Genomic DNA, 20,029 nt, shown 5'->3' on the forward strand with positions numbered 1-20,029 from the left:
TCCATGCGTTACTGACTTACACAGATCTGAGAACTGTTGCTTAAAAAAAAAAATTTAAAGACAAGATCTTTAAAATAAAACACTAACTCCAATCTGGATATTTATTGTATAAATAACAAATTTCAAGATATTGTCATACTGTTGAAGATCCAAGCAAACTAAATTTTTACATCCAAAAGAGGTTAAAAATATTCTGACTAAAATAAACTTTTGGGAATTTTTTTTATATAAAGGTGATGAATCTGACATCAAAATATTCCAAAGTAAAAATTCAAGCCCTGTTGAGCCAAATTCTCTAGAATTATTGTCTGTAGCTAAAATATTGAACTTAATGGAATCTATATCAATAGCCATGTCCAAAATATACTATTTGATGATAAAATTATCATTTTCCCCCTTGCTGATCTATTGTCAGTTAGGATCTGAACAACTTCCACATAATGCCAGTTGTAATACCTGGAAACAAACCTAATGTCCCCTGTCATCTATGAAATTATTTATTTTTACTTATTTTGGTTGTCTGGAGAATAAACACCTATTATATTAAGTAAAATATTTGTGGTAAAATATTGATCTGTCCATTAATCTAATAAAGCAAATTCTTATATTCTTGCCTCTAGGATTATATTAGATTATTTGGTGAAAATAGATGTTCATCTTGTCGTCAATTATTTCTGAATAGAAAGCTGGTTTCTCTATATATTTGATATGTACTTTCTAATTTTAGTGTTACAGGAATACTTTTCTAAGAAAATTTTATACCATTTATGTAAAACCAATGGCAACGTTAACCCATGAATAGATCGCTGGAATATAACTGCCCAGGCCCACAATATCTCTTATTTTGGCAAATTCTTCTGCCATCGTTGATATATAGGGCATGCTATAAATTTCCAAGTGACATATATTTTTCTGAAAATTTAAGACAATTTGCAAATGATAAGAATTTTAGAGTTTTTAAAGGTTTTTAAACCTGAGCATCTCTGATTTTAGTATAATGTGTCATAGCCTATTTTTCTTCCCAATGCAGTCGTTCTTATCCTTTAAGATCACAAGAAAGGCTCTATTTTAAAAACATGGATTTCTCTGAACCCACCAGTAGAGATCTTTGGTGTAGCTGAAGACCGTATTTTAAAAAGCATCTCAGGTACCACTGATGGAATCATTCAAGGACAATCTTTTCAGAACCATCACCCTGCGAGGGTGATCCTTGAATTCCCATTGCAATAGATTTAGAGAGTAACTAAGATAAAGGATGCATATGTTCCCTGTGGTTCTCATGTTAGCAGCATGAGTATTGCCTTCCTTTTGTTGACACCTCCTCATTTAACCAAAATGAGACTGAAAGATGGCAGCTCAAGAGTATGTCATAGGTGCTATTGCACCTGCAATACTGCTGTGGGTCTGGGATCCAGGTGAAATGTTTTGTACATCCAATGGCTTGCCGTTTTTGTTTAACCAGAAATGATTATACTCTAGAAGAAAAGAAAAATAAGTTTTACCTAACTTCTAAGGAATCCGACTTATAATAAGAAAGTCTGCTTTATTCATTTTCCTTATAAGATGTACTTATTTCAAAGTCTACAGCCTGTCAGTGGTACACCTCATTTCTCCTGCTGGTCAGGTCCACTCTAGACACCAAGGTATGAGATAGAAATTTGCTTGCTACCCAGAGAATTAGAACTGTTGGTTATTCTCAAGGGCGATTTTCATCAAGTTATTGAAGGCTTGTATTTACTCATCTATAATTTAGGAAATTTAATCCAAAGAAACAGGATCAGTAATAGAATTAGAGCATCTGCTTTTTTAACTTGGATGAACACCAATACAGTCTTAACTTTCAACATCCTTTATTATCACATCTCAAAAGCATCATTATTTCATACCTGACAGTATATAATTATTACTGAATAAGTTATTTTGACATTACAAAGAATACAGTGTAGCTTTCTTAGTAATGTAATAAACAATTTGGTAGGGTGGAATACAGATAGTTAATCTCTTCACTGTATTTTGATTATTACCAGCCTCAATTTCAGAGAGTAACCTTTCCTTGCTTTGATGACTGCCTCAGCCAAAGATTTCATGTTATATTTAATGTCATACCTCTGTGGTGAATACCTCTGATTGCCTCATCACCTGTGATGAATAGTTATTATCTTAATATAACATCCTGCTTTTGAACCATAACTTAAAATGAATCCAACCAGAAACATGATATATACCATTTATTTAACCCTTTGTAGTAAATGTAGTAGGTAGTTTATGAGTTGGCAAACATTGCTAGCTTCAAGACTATGAAAAAGGTTCAAGATATATGGACCCAAATCTTCTTAATTACCTTAAACTTTTTATTAACAAAGCCTAATACTTTTTACCTGCTTCTTAACATTAGAGTTCACTCTTGGTGTTCTACATTCTATAGGTTTTGAGGAATGTGTAATGATATGTATCCACATGTAGTATTATACAGAATAGTTTCACTGCCCTAAAGATCCTCTATGCTTCGCCTATTCATCCCTCTCTCTGCCTGAACCCTTGGCGACCGTTGATCTTTGTGTCTCTATAGTTTCACTTTTCTCCAGAATGTAACATCGTTGGAATCATATAGTACATAGTCTTTTCAGACTGGTTTCTTTCACTTAGTAACACTACATTTAAGGTTCCTTCATGTCTGTTCATGGCTTAAGAGCTCATTTCTTTTTAATGTTAAGTAATATTCCATTGTTCAGATGTATCGCAGTTTGTTTATTCATTTACCAAAGGGCATCTTGGAGGCTTTCAACTTTTGGCAAGTACAAATAAAGTTGCTATAAACATCTGTGTGCAGTCTTTTGTGCAGACATAGTTTTAATTTGTTTGGGTAAATACCAAGGAGTCTGATTGCTGGATCAAGTGGTAAAATATGTTTAGTTTTGTAAGAAACCACCAAGCTGTCTTCCAAAGTGGCTGTATCATTTTGTATTTCCACCAGCACTTAATGAGAATTATTGTTTCTCCACATGTTCACCAGTGTTTGGTGTTATCAGTGCTTTGAATTTGGGCCGTTCTAATAGGTAGGTGGTGGAATCTCATTGTTGTTTTAATTTGCAATTCCCTAATGACATATGATATTGAATGTATTTCATATGCTTATTTGCCATCTTTCTATCTTCTTTGGGGAGATGTCTTTTAAGGTCTTTGGCTCATTTTTTAATCAGGACATTCATTTTCTTATTGTTTAGTTTTTAAGAGTTCTTTGTATAATTTGGATAACAGTCTTTTATCAGATGTGTCTTTGGCAAATATTTTCTTTCAGTGTATGCCTTATCATCTCATTCTCTTGACAGTGTCTTTCTCAGAGCAGAAATTTTTTTATTTTAATGAAGTCCAGCTTATCAATTATTTCTTTCATGGATTGTCTTTGGTGTTGTATCTAAAAAGCCATCACTATAATCAAGGTCTAGATTTTCTCCTATGTTATCTTCTAGGAGTTTTAGCGACTTGCATTTTACTTTTAGATCTGTGATCCATTTTGCGTTAATTTTTGTGGATGGTATAAGGTCTGTGTCCAGATTCATCTTTTTGCATTTGGATGGTCCAGTTATTCCACCTTTTATCTTTTCTCCGTTGTATTTCATTTGCTCCTTTGTCAAAGATCAGTTTACTGTATTTGTGTAGGTCTATTTCTTTTGCCAATACCATGCTGTCTTGATTACGGTAGCTTCATAGTTAATCTTGAAGTCAGGTGGTATTAGTCCTCCATCTTTGTTCTTCTCCTTCAATATTGAGTTGGCTTTTCTGGGTCTTTTACCTCTTCATATAAACTTTAGAGTCAGTTTGTTAATATCCACAAAATATCTTGCTGATATAGATCAAGTTGGGAAGAACTGATTTCTTGACAATATTGAATCTTCTTACCCATGAAAATGTCTTCATGGAGCATCCTTCCATTTGTTCAGTCTTTTTTGATATCTTTGGTCAGAGTTTTGTAGTTTTCCTCATAGCAACTGTTAATTTTTAACTAAAGAGTTTTACTCATTCAGGAAGTCCATTTTGATTCTGTGACCATCAGTATAGCCTTTTGAAAGAGAACTGCTCTCTCGTTATGAAAGGCTTGGGAATTACTTCTAAATCGCCAGGGTTTGTGGACAGCTCTTGCTGTCTGACCCAGTTTTTCACAGCATTTGTCTTTTAAATTGATATAGACTTTGGCTCACATCTTGACGATTCTCAATAATTATAATTATTAGCAAAATTCAAGGAAAAATATCATAATTTTAGATTTTTCCACATCATGAAAAACAGGGTAATCTCACCCCTCTTGTTTTAGTCTTACTCTCGCTATATTTTACTAAGAGAAACAGTCAGAATTCATGTCTATTTCTGAAATAAACAGCAACTTTTAGTAAGATTATTTCAATTATCTTCTTTTTAAAGGAGTATATCTGATATTATTCTTCTCATAATGCAGCCTTTTATTTATCCCAGACCAAGTTGCAACTGCTTGAATTTTCCATTTGCGTTTCAGAAGAAAATCATTAAATTTATGTCCAGAACTCTAAAACTTATTTTGTACATGACGTGATACCGTACATTTCTTTAACAAATGTAATAGTGTCATTTTCTCTACAAAATCAAAAGCAGTTTCTGAGATATACTCTGTCCTTAAGTAATAGACATATGGTTATTTTATATATAAACTCTCCTTTTCCATATTATTAATTTTTTTTCTTGTTTTCAATAGGCATTCTCTACTTAAAATGTTACCTGCTCTAAGAATCCTCAATGGTGAAATGCTAAACTCTTATTTGGAAAGCCCCACTGAAGTACACTGTCAACTAGAATTAGGACATTTCCTGGTACTTTGTCAGTCCCAGATTAGAGAACTCAATTTATTAACTGAAAACTATATTACTGGAAAAGGGTAAGACTGTTATCGTCCCCTTATCATAATGAAAATATGTAATGCAATTTATATATGTTTAAAAAATATTCTGATTACTACAATCATACTTTTTTAGATTAGAACAATGTGTTTTAGGGATATTCTCCCTTTAGAAAAACTTCTGGGCATCATCTTTTTATTGTTTGAAATATATTAATATGTATTTTCAACATAAGTAGAAAGTTAAAATATTGCATAAAATAAATGAAAGCATGAAGATGGCTTCAAGACAAGATGCAAACATTCATTCATTCATTCAGTCATTCAATTATTCAGTCATAAATTTATTCAACAATTATTGTGGGCAAAACACACAATAAACTAAGTATTACACTTTACCCTCAAAGAATTCGCAGATTAGCATAAGAGAAAATTATATAAATAAACAGATACAAATAAAGCATGGCAAGTTATATAGTACATACAATATTTATTATATATAAAGTATCATATTACACATATGTTATATTTATATATTAAATTATTATGAGGGCCCAGTAGAGAAAAGCAGTCAACACATGCACACATTCAAAGGACAAAAGCTGAGAGTAGAGTCCTAAAAAATTTTCAAAGAAAGGGGCCAGCCTGGTTGTGTAGTGGTTAAGTTCATGTGCTCCAGTTTGGCAGCCCAGGGTTTGCAGTTTCAGATGTTGGGCACAGACCTGTGCACCTCTCATCATGCCATGCTGTGGTGGGCGTCCCACACAAAATAAGAGAAGATTGGCACAGATGTTAACTCAGCAGCAATCTTCCCCAAGAAAAAAGAGGAAGATTGGCAACAGATGTTAGCTCAGGCCTTATGTTCCTCACCAAAAATAAATAAATAAATTACCAAAGAAAGAGAACTTCCCATTCCCCACCTCCAATTCTGAATGCATTACTATGAATCAATTACAATTGATGTTTCTGTAACTATATTTTCTAATTTGTATTGCTTCTGAAAATACAGATGAAAAAGGAAAATTATTTCATATTTCACTTATGATGACTTTGCATTATAACTGGAACAGTAATATGTGCTTCCAAATGTCTACACTTAATTACTGAATTACAAACTTAAATTATTGCTATTTGTGCTTTCATACATGCTCATCCTTTGTAAGAGTTAGTTTTTCTATTTAAATGTTTTTGAATATAGTGTATTCAGGTTATAAATAAATCTCATAGCTTTAAAAATAATTCCAATTAGGAGCCGGCCCCGTGGCTGAGTAGTTGAATTTGCATGCTCTGCTTGGGCAGCTAAGGATTTCTCTGGTTCAGATCCTGGGCGCAGACGTAGCACTGCTCATCAAGCCATGGTGAGGCGGTGTCCTACATAGCAGAATCAGAAGGACCTACAACTAGAATATACAACTATGTACTGGGGGGCTTTGGGGAGAAGAAGAAAGAAAATTCAAATTGTTATAGATAGTGTTTACTTTCAACAATACTAAGGTTGTTTACATTTACCTCTTTGCAAATCTAAACTGCTATCTCCTTGTATATGTATGGTAATGAACAATTTTTTTATGTAAAGGTGACCCTTGACAACCCTCATGTTGAAATTTACATTTCTGAATTCCTTTGGACAATTTATCGTCATTGCAATTTAAGGTTTATTTTAGCATTGAAAATGGAAAATAGACTATATTTTATATGTTTAATCATAGATGCTACTGAATTCAACACATAACCATAAACATTTGACATCCTAATATTGAACTGAACCTCTTTTGCATTATTAGCCAACAAAATGAATGAAATACAAAATATCAAACATATATTGGATGGGCCTATCCTAATGTCTAATAATTAGTTTTGTAAACATAAGAACTGTCTAATTCTACATTTTAGGAAATAATTTTAACTTTCATTTCATTTGGCATGATTAAATGATTTTGTATTTATTTATATTCTGCATTGTTTCAGAAAAAATTGAAGGTAACTTGTGTCTGTATATTAAATATAGTCAGAAAATATAAATTTGAAGTAAAATTTAAAAACTAATAAAATGGAAATAAAGGAAGATAAATAAAATGTAGCCGTGAATAAGGCTCATACAGGTGCAAAGCCCTTTACATTTACAATTGAGAGCCTCAAATCTGACAAACCCGAAAGTTTAAGTAGACAAGTCCTAACCTCAATAAGATAGAAATCCAGCAATTTTTCGAGAGAATCACAGGCATTTATATCTTAAAATATTTTAATTCTCTTTGCAATTGATTCTTTTTTCAGAGAAAAATGGGAATAAAAACTTTCCCATAATATAAGTTCTTTGTTTAAAAGTCCAATATAAATATTTTGCATGGCAAGAGTCAATGTAGAAAGTACTTTCAACTTTGTTTCATAAATAACTTCTCCAAATTTAGGCAGCCATGATTTCTTGTGTTTATGGTAGTAAAAACATGGATTTTTCTCATTCATTTGTACCAAAAATGCCTTGAATAAAAATGGTCCTAAAACTTCCAGACATTTTTGTCTGGATTAACAGATTAAAATTAACTCAACAAATATTTTAAAATTTTGTTAGAAATGAGATCAATTTTTATATAAACAACCAGAAATAACTTTCTAATGAATGCAATAGTAAAGTTTAATGTTTATGTCAGGGTACACAGGGAAATTTTCAAAACCTCTACAAGTTTTAATATTTGCTGATATAATTCTTCCTATTAAATGTCCTTTATTATTTATTTGCTCAGAAATATACTCACCTTGGATGCAGCAGAAAATCTCTGCCATTATTTTAAGAAATTGATGGCACTTAGTAATGAATATCGATATGCACATGAACATGGAGATGTAAGTATCACCAAGAAAGATGAATCAGAAGCCCAGCAAAATCATCTGGCACCTACCAACAGCGATGGCATCCTGCAAAGTAGAATCCTCCACTCCTATGCAAATGAACAGAAACCAGACTCACCAGATATTTCTGAGAAACAAGTGGACTCTGGCCCTAGTCACTTCCCATCAACCAACCTCTCCTTATGTGAAGATACCAAGAAAAGAAATCAGGAAAAAGTAGAAGGCCAGAAAAGAGAAGACAGCAAAGCAGGCAGTATCCCCACCAAAAGAATACCATCTATGGAAGGAGTGATGACGAGGTCTTTGCTGAGGAACAACAAAAATATTGAAAATCATGAAAAAATGTAAGATTTAGAGATCATTTTTCTTTTAAAGTTGTATATTTATTATTTTTTATTATGGATAATCTTAGTCATTGTTACCAAATTATAGCTTGCTAAAGAATTTAAATCACTATTATATTTCATATTAATTCCCTTGATTTTGTTTTTATGATGTGCACAAATTATTAATTACAGTGTAGATTAATTTGGTTGAATTTTGGTAGATTCTGATTTAATTATCTAGTATTGTATAATTTCAAATGAGTAAATATGAAATTTTTTTCTGCCTTCTAATCTCTAACCAATTAAAATGAATTTTTAAGAAGAAATAAAATGCTACATTATTCTGAAAATACTATAAAGGATACTTTATGAATAATCAGGTATTTTATTTTTTAAAATATACCTTTTCAATTGCTATTTCTTTGCTTATTGACCTAGTAAACACTTAATAAGCAAGTATTTCATTACAGGTACTACAATTTCCTTTGGCATAAGAACTCTGTAAGGTAGGACAATGTTCTTTGAGATTAGTTACATAAAACCTCTTCCAACTATTAAACTCTAAAAGAGCTGATGGTTGGCTCTAATTGTTTGTTGAACAAGCAAAGATTGGTTTCTATTTTGGCCTGTCAACTTTTTCTGTTCTTTTTACTTTTGGCCTCAGTGTCAAGCCAACAAAATTAAAAATGATCAGATTCAACTTCTCTTGTAATAACTGGTACTGAACAGGGCAGAACACAAGTCGCAGTCGTTAATCTTGCCTTTTCCAGTCTTTGTTCCTTCAGGAGTTGTCAGAGTGAATCGTGATATCTTTTCTGGGAGCTATATTAAATAGTTAGATGTGCTGAAGCTAACATGTGTTTCCTGATGCAAAGTTTTAAAAAAGTTTATTGAAAGTGGCTTTAACATTTCCTGACTTATATTTTACCAATTTATTTAGTAGATTGCTTTTGCTCTGTAGAGGAGAAAAAATATCTTTTTCTTCTACCTTTCTAAGTTCTTTACTAGGTCCCCTGTTAGATTAATTAGGGATTAATACATAGATTAATAAGAGAAAAGCATTCAAATTTAATATAGGTTTTACATGACATGGGAGCCTTCAGAAGGAAATGAAGACCTGAAGAAATAGCATTTTTATATTAGGTTTGATGAAGAGTGGAAAGTTGTGGAAAAATATGGTAGGACAAAGGATATGAGCTAAGAGCGGTAAATTGGGGGAAACTTAGAAAGTCCTGTTCATTCAGATTCCTCTTGTCCTTCATCTTCAGGTAAGAATGCTTCCTTCCTTTGGGTATAGGGAGAGTACCTCTCACATGACTGTCTTGTGACCTGCTTCCAGGGAAGGTCAGAAAGTCCTTCCTGCACGTGTCTTTTCTGAAATGCCTTCAGCTCACAACACTATATGCCAGGGTACCATATTTTGGGGTAGCTTTATCTCCAAACCCTAGATGTTGCCTATTGAAATTTCGTATAAAAACATTTAGAACTTCTGTATCCATAATAAATAAAATAGCCAAATGATGATAATAAGGAAGGATGAAGAACTGAAAATATAAGACAAACCAAAGACCTAAAGAGTAAAGAGAAAATATATAGCCACTTGCTAAACCTTGCCATTCAGTGATTCAGGAAGATTCACTGTCAGTTGTGTAGGTGCTTCCTAAACCTGATTTGTGTATGTTCTTATGCTAAGGGCATTTTTGTCATTATGATTTTTACTAAAAAAAAGATGATGATGATGATGATGATAATGATAGTAATAATATAAGCTGTTTTTCTCAACAGAGAGAGCATCCTATATTCAGGAAGCCTAAAGTCAGCTTTTTAACCTGCTTTCAATGTAGTGAAGAGCAGGCCTTGTGTTAGTGTCACTGAGGAGAATATCCCTCATCTACATTTTTGTTTTCCCTTTGGAAATTTTGTTGATATTGGGCTGAGGAATTCAAGCACTCAATGACTGGTCAGCTTTAGAAGAAATTCACAACTACAGTCAGTGAAACTTGTATGTATCTATAGAGAAACATGACATACTGTCTCAGGTTAAATGTTTTTTCTTATGGGCCTTTCATTCCTTACCACTATACATTGCTAACAGATTTTCAGATTCTTTTCTTTATCAGAATACCTATTATAGTGCTTTCAAATTTCCTAGCATATTTTTGTTCAAAAGATAAAGGAATGAATTGATGATTGAATAGCCAAACGTGAATTAATTTCATAGCAAAATTTACAAAGTTTTGTTTACCCTAGGGGGAGGAAATGATTTGTTGAAACATGATTATGTTTTCCAAGTATTGGGTGTATAAGTAGTTTATCTTAGGCCAGAAGTTTTATCCATTAACTTCAATTTTCTATTCATAACAAAATCAATCGAAGGCTTCTAGAGGATTTAGGTAAAATGATGATGATGATGATGACACCAGTAGTAATAACAAAAATAAAGCAAAATAACAGTAGAAAATGGTTACATCATTCCTTTCTAATATGGGGAAGGAGAAAATTTCACTGGGTTTGGCAATTATAAAATTACTGAAAACTGTTTCAAGGAAGCACTAGGGCAGGGGGATTTGCGAGAATCATTTCTCGTTCATATGCATTTTAAACTAAACTCAGGAATTTGGAAAAAGGCTAAGATAGAATAATTATCATTTTGACTCTACTCTGTACCTTGATAATATCCCTGCAATAATCTGTGGGGGGAAGGAAAACATATCCAATTAGGAAGAGTTAAATGGTTAAGGACACTGAGAACCCACTTACAATCATGATACATTGTTATCTAAATTTTGCTAATGTTGCTGGTCAGGCTTAGGGGATTTGGGAAAAACACAGCATTGATTGATTCAGAGGTTGAAATTGGCAAATAAATGTAGGCTGAGGAAGTGTTAGAATTTACCACTGGGCTTGTAAGAGTATGATTTAAGTATTTGTCCATGGGCAGGGAGGAAAGTGAAGATCGCCAAGAACTGAGAGGTCCTTTCTCTTACAGTGAAGGGAGGCCCTCCTTCCTCTCCAAAGCGAAACTCTCCATTGTGAACAGGATCCCATCTTCTCTTGCCAGCTCAACATTGGCTCCTACGTTTGTTCCTCTCTTCTGCATCATCACTTTCCCCCCCTCTCCATTAGTTCAGCATCCTCAGTATTATACAAAATCTCAGGAATAGCTCTCTCCTTGAAAGAAACAAACAAAAATCCCTTGTTTTCACATCCCTCACTAAGTTACTGACCCATTTCTCTCCTTCAGATTTGAAGGTTTCCGTACCGTTTTTACTTCTACGACTATATTTAAACAAAATAAGTGGTCTTTTAAAATAATACTTTATATAGTCCATGTGCATTTATGGGCAATAAAAATGTTTTCTTTTCTTAAAAGTATGGCGGCTATGGTAATCCAGGCATACTGGCGTGGTTACGTTGTGCGCAAACAGATTCATTTGTCTACAAGGCTAAATACTGCTGCACCAGGACCCCTGACAACCCAGGCAAATTCCTGCATCGAGAATCAACCTATTTCAAGAAAAGTAAAAAGAGAAAATACTGTAAATATCCAAGAACAGAGAGAGAAGGCTGCTATTCTTATTCAGGTTAGTTTTCATCTTTTGGTGAAATAGACATGAGAGATGTGTTAGTTGTATTTCACTGGGTTATTCTGTATAGCACACAACCCCCGAATATCAGTGATTTACAAATATATGGGTTTATGTCTTTCTCATGTGACATGTAGGCTACAGGTTGGCTGAAGGTTGCCTGCAGGTTGGCTGTGCCTCTGCTTAGTGTCTAGGCTGAAGGAATAGCCTGCAATTTGGAAATACTGTTCTCATGACTGAGGCCCAAGCTGAACCACGTAATCATATTTAAAACTTCTGCTCAGATGTGTCATTTGTCACAGCTGCTAACATTTGATTAGCCAAAGCAGGTCTCATTTGGCCTAATCTAAAACTATTTCTAGAAGCATATTTAAAAATCTGCTAAAATAATTATTGAAGTCCTTCAAATACCCATATAACTTAAAAATTCCAAAAGCAAGTAGTGATAGATTTGATTTACCCTCACCAAGACCAGAGTTTGAAATAAAGTTTAACCTGATCACATTCATCCCTTTATTTATTCACTCATTAAATATTTTTATAAATATTTTTTTGAACAGCAAATGTTCTTTAGAATATTTTTTAGTGCTACTTGTCAAGCACTGTTCTAGGCTCAAGAAATGTAAACAAACAAAACATAAGCAATCCCTGCTCTCATGGAGTTTACATCCTGGTGGAAGAGGCAAACATAGACTAAATAAATACATAAAATGAGGTCTGTGGAAATTCACAGAACTGTGCCTGAATTGAATGATGGTAACTAAACAGAAATTGTGTTTCCATTTCTTTATTCATTCAGCAAATATTTCTTGGCACGAAAATCTCACTAGCTTACATTCTGTTAGGATGTGCAGTTAATAAATAAGTTAAATAAGTATGTTAGATAATAATAAGTACTAAGGGGAAAAAATAAAGCAGGAAAAGTGGGATAGGTGTACCAAAGGAAGGTTTATTGTTTTAGACAGGATGCATATGGAAAACCAGAAAAGGAAACATTGCAGTGCGAGATTAAGCCATTGGAAATCTAGAGGAAGAATATTCCAGGCAGAGGAATATCAGATTCAAAGGCACTGATTTAGGAGCATACCCACTGTGTTTACAGAGTGACAACAAGCCAGTGTGACTGGAGAGTGATAAAGGGGAGAAGAGTAGGACTTATGACTGATAAGTCATTGTAAAGACTTTGGCTTTTACTCTGAATGATGTGGAGAGATATTACAGAAATCTGAGCAGTGGACTCACATGATCAAGCTTATTTTATGTTGGGATTATACCACAGGAAGGTAGGAGTAGAAACAGCAAAATCAGCTGGGAGGCTATTGCAGTAATCCAGACGAGAGATAATGGTAGCATGGACTGGAGTGATGCAGTGAGAACTGGTAAGAAAATCACATCCCAGAGTATATGTTGATTTATCTTGAGGGTATGCATATATACTTTGAAGAGAGAGCTGGTAGTATTAGTCCATGAGGATGTGGTATATGAGAGAGTGAGAAGAGTCAGGGATGCCTCCAAAGTATTAGCATAAGCAACTGGAAGAATAGCTTTAAAATTAAGTTGCTAGCTTTTGCTATTAAAGCCATAGTTTTCAAGAGAATTATCTTTGCTATGGTTCTAATGAATATAGTTAGTATTTCTGTTGACTTAATTTGTATGGACTGTACTCCTAAGGGCAATGCATAGACAAAGCTGTTACTGATGCCTGAATAGTGGTGGGAGTTGGGGGAGGGCAATGGGTTCAAGGAAACTCCAAGGAAAAGAAAGAAACCTCAGTTACCATCTCAAAATAGTATTCTGCTACATGAGGAATGAATATGTTATAAAGTCTAAATTCCCTTCTGTCATCAGTGGATGAGCGATTCATTTTTCAGCATTGATGGCAAATGGATATTAAACTTTTGCTTCATTCCATTCAATAAAGAGAACTTCATTACCTGTGAAACAGTCTACTTCAGTGACTGATATCTCTGCTGAATGTCTTTTTGTTGAGCTTCTTTGTATCTGTTAACAAAAGTAAGCATAATCCAGCCTTTCTTTGCAATTTAGAGCAAGTCTGTTTTGTTGTACATCATGGTAACTTAAAATCATTGAAGTCAACTCAACTTCATTTTCTCTTCTTCTGAATACAATCATCTAGTTTCTTAAACTGTTTAAAGTATGAATTCTAGACTGCCTAATCATCCTGGAGAGCAGAGCATGATATAGTAGAAAGAACCTGGGCTTTAGAAAGAACAAAATGAAGATTTCATGAAGGATGTGGTAGAGACTTCTCTCTGCTCACCAAACCCACATCCTCCTTTTCCTAGCATACAACCAGACTGTATATCCCAGCTTCCCTTGTGCTTCTGTGTGACCTTTTTTCTGAGTTTTAGTCAATAGAATGTGAGTGAAAGATATAGGCACCACTTCCATGTTTGGCCCATAAAACCTTCCACAGACATTCCTTCATATTCTTCTCCCTTTCTGGTTGGCTGAAATGAAGATAGCTTCTGAGGTATCCTTGGAAGCTGTTGGGATTGCAGAGTCTGCAAAGCCTGGATACGTGAATCACCTTATGTTAAAGTGCTGCGCCATTGTCCTGTTTACTCTCTCAATATTCATTATGTGATCAAGAAATAAACTGTTTTTGAGTTATATGTTTTTAATATTTTTGTTATACTACTTAGCTTACTCTAACTAATACAAAGGATGTAATGTACACCTTGAGAAATAGATAAGGCTCAATGCAAATATGTAAGAGAATGGAATTCCAGCTATAAAGGATAGTGGAAGTAAAAGAATGCAGGATTTCATATTATTGGAATAATAATAAGTTATAGTGCAACTAGAGTATCATAAGAGCTAGAATATTAAGAGGAACATGGTCAGAGATGTGTGAAGGATTTTAACAAGGAGTAAGTGTATACATAGTATGTCCCGGGGGTGGGAGTTGATGGTAGTTGGAGAAGAACAAGATATCAGATATGTCTAATACACATAGAATTGTCTAGCCAAGAAATTGATTTGAATGTGTGAGAAAGAAAGATGAATTAATCATTGATGGATGACTGGCAGAAAAATTGAAACCTTGACAGAAATAAGTTATAAGGAGAATCTGAACATTACTTATTACACATTTATATTACTGTTATTTCTCATAAACTGAATAGAGATGGCTGGGACTTGAATTCCTGACCCTAGACAGATTCGTGAGGGAGGTATCTGTATGTGTCACACCAGAAAAATACATACTATCTGACAGTCTAGAGGTTTGTAGAAATCCTATTCATGATGAGTTGGTCTGGATCCATTGTGAACCACCATGAATCAATCCTTTTGCTCTTGTCATTGAAGGCCTGGATTAAAGATTTCCCTTTATGCTCTCTTTTCCCTAGGTCTGCACCTAATCTTAATACCTTATCATTATTAGGTATAAGAAAAAGGATAGGGAGGGGTAAGTGAAGAAGAGAAGATGACCTAACAAAAAAAAAGAATCAAGGGAAGGAAGCTTGTCTCCCTAATGCTTGGAATCTTTCCAGGACAGGGTCAGGGAAGAAGGGATGTGAAGGGTACCTCCCTAGGAGTAAGAAGTCACAGACCCATTTACCATGTTAGAGAGAAAGCATTTTGAAAGATAGCAAGGAACCAGAGAGCATAAATGCCAGATAAAGGAATCCCAAATAAGAGGAATTTTTAAAAATCTCAAAATGAAAGGTGCTATAAATTGAACGTATTTATGTCCTCCACAAAATTCATATATTGAAACTTAATTCCCGAGTGAAAGTATTTGGATGTGGGGCATTTGGGAGGAGAATATGTCATGAAGGTGGAGCCGCCGTGAATGGAATTAGTGCCCTTATAAAAGAGATCCCGGAGAGCTCTCTAGTCCCTTCTGCCATGTGAGGACACAGTGAGAACATGGCCATCTATGAACCAGGAAGCTTGCTCTTACCAGACACCAAATCTGTCAGTGCCTTGATCTTAGACTCCATAGCCTCCTCTAGAACTGAGAGACATAAATCGTTGTTGTTTAAGCCATCAAGTCCATGGTATATTTGTTATTGCAGCCAAAACGGACTAAGACAAAAGGGGGAAGAGAAAAATAGTATGTTTCCCTCTAAAGTAGCTTGTATATGCCAGTCACCGACAGCACAGGAAATGCCCAGGTCTGCAATAACAACACAACTACATGAGACTAATAAAGAACATAAAGAGCTGATGGTATTCTCCATAATGGATAAGTTAAAAAGAGGAAGGCCACTTTCTCAAGCAATGTTTTCAGTCATGTTACTCATCACACAAAGATGTCCTCTCTTTTGTTTCTGCCGTTTAATACTCTTCAAGTTCTTAACTCATATTGACATCCTTTCTCCTCAGATTAGGAGAAACTTGAACTCTCTTGAGAAGTTATAATCTATTCATATCATTACAAAATAGTGGAATATTGTTTTTATACTGAAATTCATTTTTATAGGCAAAAATGATTAAAATTTTGTCAATAGTAGTTTTTGAATTTTATGTGATGTTTAATATCACAATTTTCTTATTTGATAAACTAAGTAGAATTATGAAAAATAAGGAGGCAAGGAAGTTGGGGAAATAATATTTAATGAATGCTTAGTATGTGACAATTATGTGTACATCACTGCATATAAATTTTCTAATTTAATCTGTTTAACAATCCTATATGATTTTTATGTTTTTCATTTTGCAGATGATTTTAAACTTGATTTAAAGTGTTGATAACAATTAGAATTTGAATTAGAAATTTGTAGGTTAGATAAAAGATACGTTAGCGAAAAGTAGAAAATCATAGTGTAGGCAATAAATAGATGAGAGACTATAGCTTAACCAGGCCTGCCAAACATACTACATACTTTTCTGAAAAAGAGACCTCAATATGTAAATGGAATCTGAAGTGTGCCACATGTGTAAACGCAAAAGACATTGTAATGCTTCTGAGGGAATGACAATGTCCTAACATATCCTCTACCTCTTTTGTGAGGTTGTCTTGGTGGAAGCTAAAAAAGAGCCTGTTGAGATAGATGGTGAGGTTTGATCGACACAAGTTGCTTCCATGTGGAAAGAGTGGGACTAGGGGTGGGAGGAGTAGAACACAGAGAATATTTGTGAAGGATGTATCTCAGAGTTGAGAAGAAAAATTGAATTTTATGTGAAAAATGTTGGATGAGTGGAGGAGTACAGTTATGGGGATCTTGCCCCTTCACTAATGCCATCCTCACCCAGAAATTAGAGTAGAGGACTGTTACCTATTCCTGGAGGTCTGGGTTTCTCACAGGTTTTAGGAAAAAGGAAGGGAACATTGAAAGGCTCAAGTGTTTAGCACAGGGATGGGAAGAGAAAGTCTCCAGTATACTACCTCAGAGAAAGGAGGCTATGAGCATGATGGAGAACTGGATTTGCCACTTCTGAAAAGCCAGTAGCTCTGGGTATAGTAATGACACTGTGAGGCATTGTATTTCTGTCTGTATCAGCCTCTTCCAACTCCTGCTAAGGACCACAGGCCCAAGAATGTTGACAGCAGTAGCAGCTATAGCATAGCTTTTGTCTTATCTGAGTAGAGCAAGGCCAGCTGGTCATAGAGTCAGAGTGTAAGAATGCATGGAAGACAGCAGTTGTGGGACCCTAGAGAAATCTCCCTGTCCTGATTTTAAGCCAGAGAACAGATATAAGGAACAACATTCAGACTATTAATTTTGCATGCTGATAGTATCCTTAGGTTAGTGGCCCATGGATCCATTATGTATATATATATTCAAATGTTAACTACACAATGAGGGGTTCCCCTGCTGCCCTATTTAAAATAGCAATCCCTTCCCAATGCTCCCCATCTCCTGTCACTGATTGATTTTTGTCCGTAGCATTTATTTAGCATTGGATATAGTTTCCTTATTTACTTTGTTTTTGGTTCTTACCCCCATTAGAATGGAAAGTTCATATATAGAGATTTTTGTCTATGTTTTATTCACTGCTCTATCATCAGTGAATGGCATATAATAGACTCTCAGTGAATTTCAAAATCTATTCTACTAATTAACTGTCCCTGATTTGTATTTGATGGGCTGCATGGCAGAATACTGTTTCTTTATGTTTCCATCGAAAATAGTGATCATATCCATGATTATTGGAAATTACAGATTATAACCAGTAAAAGAAGCCTGACGGTTCACCTAATTTTAAAATCTTGATTTCTGATTTCACATAATTATATTGATTGTAAGAAAAAAGAAAACTGCACCATCTATAAGTCTCTTAATATTTTATTAAGGATCATTTCAACATATAGAAGAGCTTCAAGTACCCGTATACTAAACTTACACCAAACTTCAACATGAGTTGAACTACTGGCCAGTAGTGATCTTCTATAACGAACCCATGTCTCCTTCCTCATCGCTAGATCATATGAAACAAATTCCAGATAGCTTATCATTTCTTTTGTAAATATTGCAGTATGAATTTCTATAAGACGTTATTTTAAACGTAACCGCAATGTAATACCAACCTAAAAACTGACAGTTATTTTTCAATATCACCAAGTATCAAATCAATGTTGAAATTTCTCTGTTTTATAAATGTGTGTTTACAGGTTTTTCTTAATCAAAATACAAACAAGGTCATCACTTTGCCTTTGGTTTATATGTTACTTAAGTCTTTTAATATGTAGTAACTACCTCTCTTCTTTTTCTTGTAATTTATTTATTGAAGAAACCAGGTCTTTTCTCCTATAAATTTTCTACCTTCTGAATTTTCCAAAAGCATCCCCATGACGTCATTTAACATGTTTCTCATCCCCGCATTTTCTGTGAACTGACAGTAAGATCTAACATTTGATATGATTTGGGTTTGGTTTTTTGTCAAGAATACTTCAGAGGTGATGGTATGTATTACAGTGAGGAGGTACATAATGTCTGGTTGCCTTTTGGGAATATTAGTGGCCATTGATAGCACTGTCAAATCAATTTTTTTATTAATGGTTTGCAACATATTGATACTGTCTATATTATTTCCTCCTCATTTGTTAACTAAAATATGCCTATAAAGAGAAACTGTGTCTAATCAACTATTTAGTTACCCTGAGGTGTAGTTCGTACTGGAAAGCCAGGTTAAATGCTTGATGCTTTCCTTTTATTTACCAACTTTTAGATTAATGTGGTTTCCTAGTATCCTCCAGAGGTCACCATAACGTGTTCTATCATAATGTATACATAAATTTTTAAAATATATGATGTGTTTAATTCTATTACAGTTATTATTCTTATTTATGCCCAAATTGTCCATTATTTGGCCAACTGTAACCTCTTCAAGTTAGCTTTTTTGACACGATTCAGTAGTCTTTAAAGCTTGCCTTGCTTTCTAATGTGACTTGATATTCCAGGTTCATTTTGTGTACATTTTGCCCCAGGTCCAGATTCAGTCATTTCTCCAAAGATCCTGGGTTCCTTCAGTGGGAATAATATTTAGAGACCTCACTCTGGATTTTGGGATGCTTTAGGATTTAAGAGTGCTTGTTGCTACTGGTGGGGTCATTGTTTTTAGAATGTTTTTAATGTACTAAGCTTGCAAATACATTTTTTTTTGTAAGGAAGATTGGCCCTGAGCTAACATCTGTTGCTAATCTTCCTCTTTTTGCTTGAGTAAGATTGTTGCCGATCTATCATCTGTGCCAATCTTCCTCTACTTTATGTGGGATGCCACCACATCGTGGCTTGATGAGCAGTGCTAGGACCACGCCTGAGACCCAGACTCACAAACCCTAGGCCGCCGAAGTGGAGTGCACAAACTTAATCACCACACCACTGGGCCAGCCTCAAAAATATATATTTTTAAGAAAAAAATATACCATGGGTTCATACTGATATTTTAAAATTAAATTTAGCACTAAAGGATTTTTACTTATTTGATTTTATATTTGTATCTCTTTTATACAAAATCCTGGTTCCTGATGACATTAAAATAATTTGCTCTTTTTCTTCTCTCTCTCACTCCCCCTCCTGTGTGTGTGTGTGTGTGTGTGTGTGCACAGGCACATACATAGTGGAACTAAACAATGACCACACAAATAAGAAAAAACAGGCTATTTATTCAGAGCATGCTATAGCAAGGGAGTCAGTCACCACTGCTTGCCTTTGGTATAGACTCAAAGGCAGAGAAGAGAGTGGAAAGTGTTTATAGTGGAAAAAAAAGAGAAAAGGCTTCAGGTATGCTCTAATTGGACGTTATTGGCATGGGAAGATCAGAGGCAGACAACTAGAAGAGGGCATCTTATGCGATTGGTTTAGGAAGCATATTTGGTTATCTCTGGTTGGTTCTGAGTTAGAAGTAGGGACGAAAAGTAGGAAAGCCCGCAGTCGTTGGCCAACTATTAACTATTCTTGGCTAATTGCCAAGAGGTTGCAGCAGTC

At 34.5% G+C, this 20,029-nt stretch overlaps 1 protein-coding gene across 16 annotated transcripts in view; it reads left to right on the forward strand.

The window, feature by feature from the left end:
- Window positions 1-20,029, forward strand: part of LRRIQ1 (leucine rich repeats and IQ motif containing 1) — a 214,479-nt gene that overhangs the window by 80,547 nt on the left and 113,903 nt on the right. For 9 of the 16 annotated variants that reach the window (XM_070254620.1, XM_023631410.2, XM_070254613.1 and 6 more), the window contains 4 exons: window positions 4,727-4,906; window positions 7,609-8,058; window positions 8,511-8,546; window positions 11,414-11,624. In XM_070254620.1, coding sequence (XP_070110721.1) covers window positions 4,727-4,906; window positions 7,609-8,058; window positions 8,511-8,546; window positions 11,414-11,624 — 877 coding nt within the window. The remainder of the gene's footprint in view (window positions 1-4,726; window positions 4,907-7,608; window positions 8,059-8,510; window positions 8,547-11,413; window positions 11,625-20,029) is intronic. The other 7 variants (XM_070254618.1, XM_070254608.1, XM_070254614.1 and 4 more) reach the window with 1 other exon arrangement.

The sequence above is a fragment of the Equus caballus genome, chromosome 28 (genome assembly GCF_041296265.1).
Source record: "Equus caballus isolate H_3958 breed thoroughbred chromosome 28, TB-T2T, whole genome shotgun sequence".
NCBI lineage: Eukaryota > Metazoa > Chordata > Mammalia > Perissodactyla > Equidae > Equus > Equus caballus.